Genomic DNA, 2,239 nt, shown 5'->3' with positions numbered 1-2,239 from the left:
ACCTACCAAATATAATCCCACACTTTAGTATTTATGCATGACCTGAGCAGACCAGTCATTAATCTAATAGTATACATTGGATGACATTGTCAAATTGCAAGCTACTGTACACTTAACCACTTCACGAATGGAATTAATTCCAAGCACTTTCTGTGTAATTATTTTTTTAGGCTTTCCAGTACCACTGATTTTTTTTTTTTAATTCAGGCTCTAAATATGTTTTATTGAGCATTTAACAACATATTAAGAGCTAAGAGGTGAATCCTACACAATGTTTTAAGAACACAACTTTAAAAAAGTAAAAAAATGTACAATCTCATGCTGCATATTTACATATATTATTCAAATACTATATTTTGTCTTTCTGCTATCCATAAATTTCAGTCTAAAGCTTCTTTTTAATGTATCATTTTATAAAAGAATACATTCAACATATCTAGAGCTTGCAAAAATTGTTGGTTTGTTGTGGTTTTTTTTTTTTTAAACTCTCTAAAACATAGTGATGAGTAAAAGCTATCTGTAAAAGCATCCAGGAATTGTTTGGATTACACAGGTGATAGAGGGAACTTGGGATCTGCACTTGATTGTGCAACTGGTTTTAAATCTAGTCTAGCGACAACTTAATGCTTAGAACAAGACTGCAGTAAGACAGCAGATGAAAGCATTTGTTACCGTTAGATCTTACGTGCTATACAGTGACAAACTGTACCTAGAGTGAGCAGATTTCCTTTTTCTTTAGACCATTTAATATCATAAGTCAGGTGGTTTGGAATATAGAAGAGAAAAGGGATTAGGAAAATAACATAACTTATGGGATTCAGCAAATGGAAAACTTTACATCTTTGAAAAGATTATAAACAGTGGTTGAATAAATGGTACGGTATAGTATGTGCATCAGGAACGTCGTAAAGAATATTTTCCCACTCCCCACAATCCTTTGAATAAAAATATCTTTTTCACATACATATACAATACCTTTGGAGGATATTCAGTACTAAGCTATCTACAAATGGTTTCCTTTTTTTTTTTTTTTCATTACTCTACAACTCTTTCCTATTTTCAGAATCACTTTTTCAAAGTATATAGCTTATATTCTCTCCCTCACACACGGGTTTTTTAAATATACAGATATATTATACCTTTTGTTAAATAAAGAAACCCTTATTTTCTTTAAGACAGAGGCAATGAAGCAAATGGGAAGTACTATATGTGAAAACGGGAAGCAATTCCCAGAGCAAAAGACAAAACAGAACTATACAAATAAATGAGGTTATTGATGTGGAGTTGGAGCTTTTAACTGGGGCTCCCGGTTTAAATAGGTAGCCCAATAAACTAAATTAAAGATTCCAAAAAGCAATGGGAAGGCTATTCTTGATAGTCGATCAATTTTACTGACGCTGTTAAAAGTTTTCTTGGGTTCTGCAGGTTTTGTTTCTGGCTTAACTTCTTTGGGCTCAATCGTTGCACTTTTAGCAATGGTTGCCAGCCCAGGGTCCCTTGCAATATTAGGGGTGTAGCTTGTAGCGGCAGCTGTGTACGTGTTATTTTTCTTAATGAGAGGATCCTTCACTTTCTTTGGCTGAAGAAAGAAGAAAATGTTTGATTCTCACTATCTTCTCAACAGATAGGATTATGAAAAAGCACCATAAAATTTTGCAATTAATCGAATTTATACCACAAATTGTAACAAGCTGTAAGAAAGATGTTAGTGTCTGGATGTATGACTCATGCAAAATTTTTAGGTGAAGACAAAGACAAAACCATCCATCTGCGTTACTTGTATTAGTTAAACCAAATTAGATGATAGATAAACTATAATGAGGACTTATACTGATAGCTAGGCTCACTGATCGACAAAATTACCTTTAATGGTAATCAACAGTGACAAACCACTCATAATTCAATGTTCCTTTAATCAATTGCTTCTTGACCAGGACAAAAACTTTAAAAGACACTGAATTTCTTAATGTATCTTTCCAATATTAAGACAAATAATGTTATATGATGCATTCTAACACAGTTCATACCTAAAAATATACAATAAAAATATCTTGTGATCATGCACTAAAAGAGTAGATTATTTAATAAAATGCAAAGCTGCCAGTATTCTATTCACTAATGGTTTACACCAAAAGCATATGCATTATGGAACAGAAGCTTAATGGTCTTGTTTGAATGTTACAATCGGATAATAATGGCTGAAATGTCATTCCACATACAGGGACGTGTATGATTTTTG

At 32.7% G+C, this 2,239-nt stretch overlaps 1 protein-coding gene across 1 annotated transcript in view; it reads right to left on the bottom strand.

The window, feature by feature from the left end:
- Window positions 1-1,270: 1,270 nt before the first annotated feature.
- GABRA1 (gamma-aminobutyric acid (GABA) A receptor, alpha 1) overlaps window positions 1,271-2,239 on the bottom strand; it is a 38,273-nt gene continuing 37,304 nt past the window's right edge. Inside the window, exon 9 of the mRNA XM_009318509.1 lies at window positions 1,271-1,579. Coding sequence (XP_009316784.1) covers window positions 1,271-1,579 — 309 coding nt within the window. The remainder of the gene's footprint in view (window positions 1,580-2,239) is intronic.

The sequence above is a fragment of the Pygoscelis adeliae genome, unplaced genomic scaffold (assembly GCF_000699105.1).
Source record: "Pygoscelis adeliae isolate BGI_AS28 unplaced genomic scaffold, ASM69910v1 Scaffold42, whole genome shotgun sequence".
NCBI lineage: Eukaryota > Metazoa > Chordata > Aves > Sphenisciformes > Spheniscidae > Pygoscelis > Pygoscelis adeliae.
Note: the sequence above shows the minus strand (reverse complement) of the source record. Positions and strands in the feature narration are given on the sequence as shown.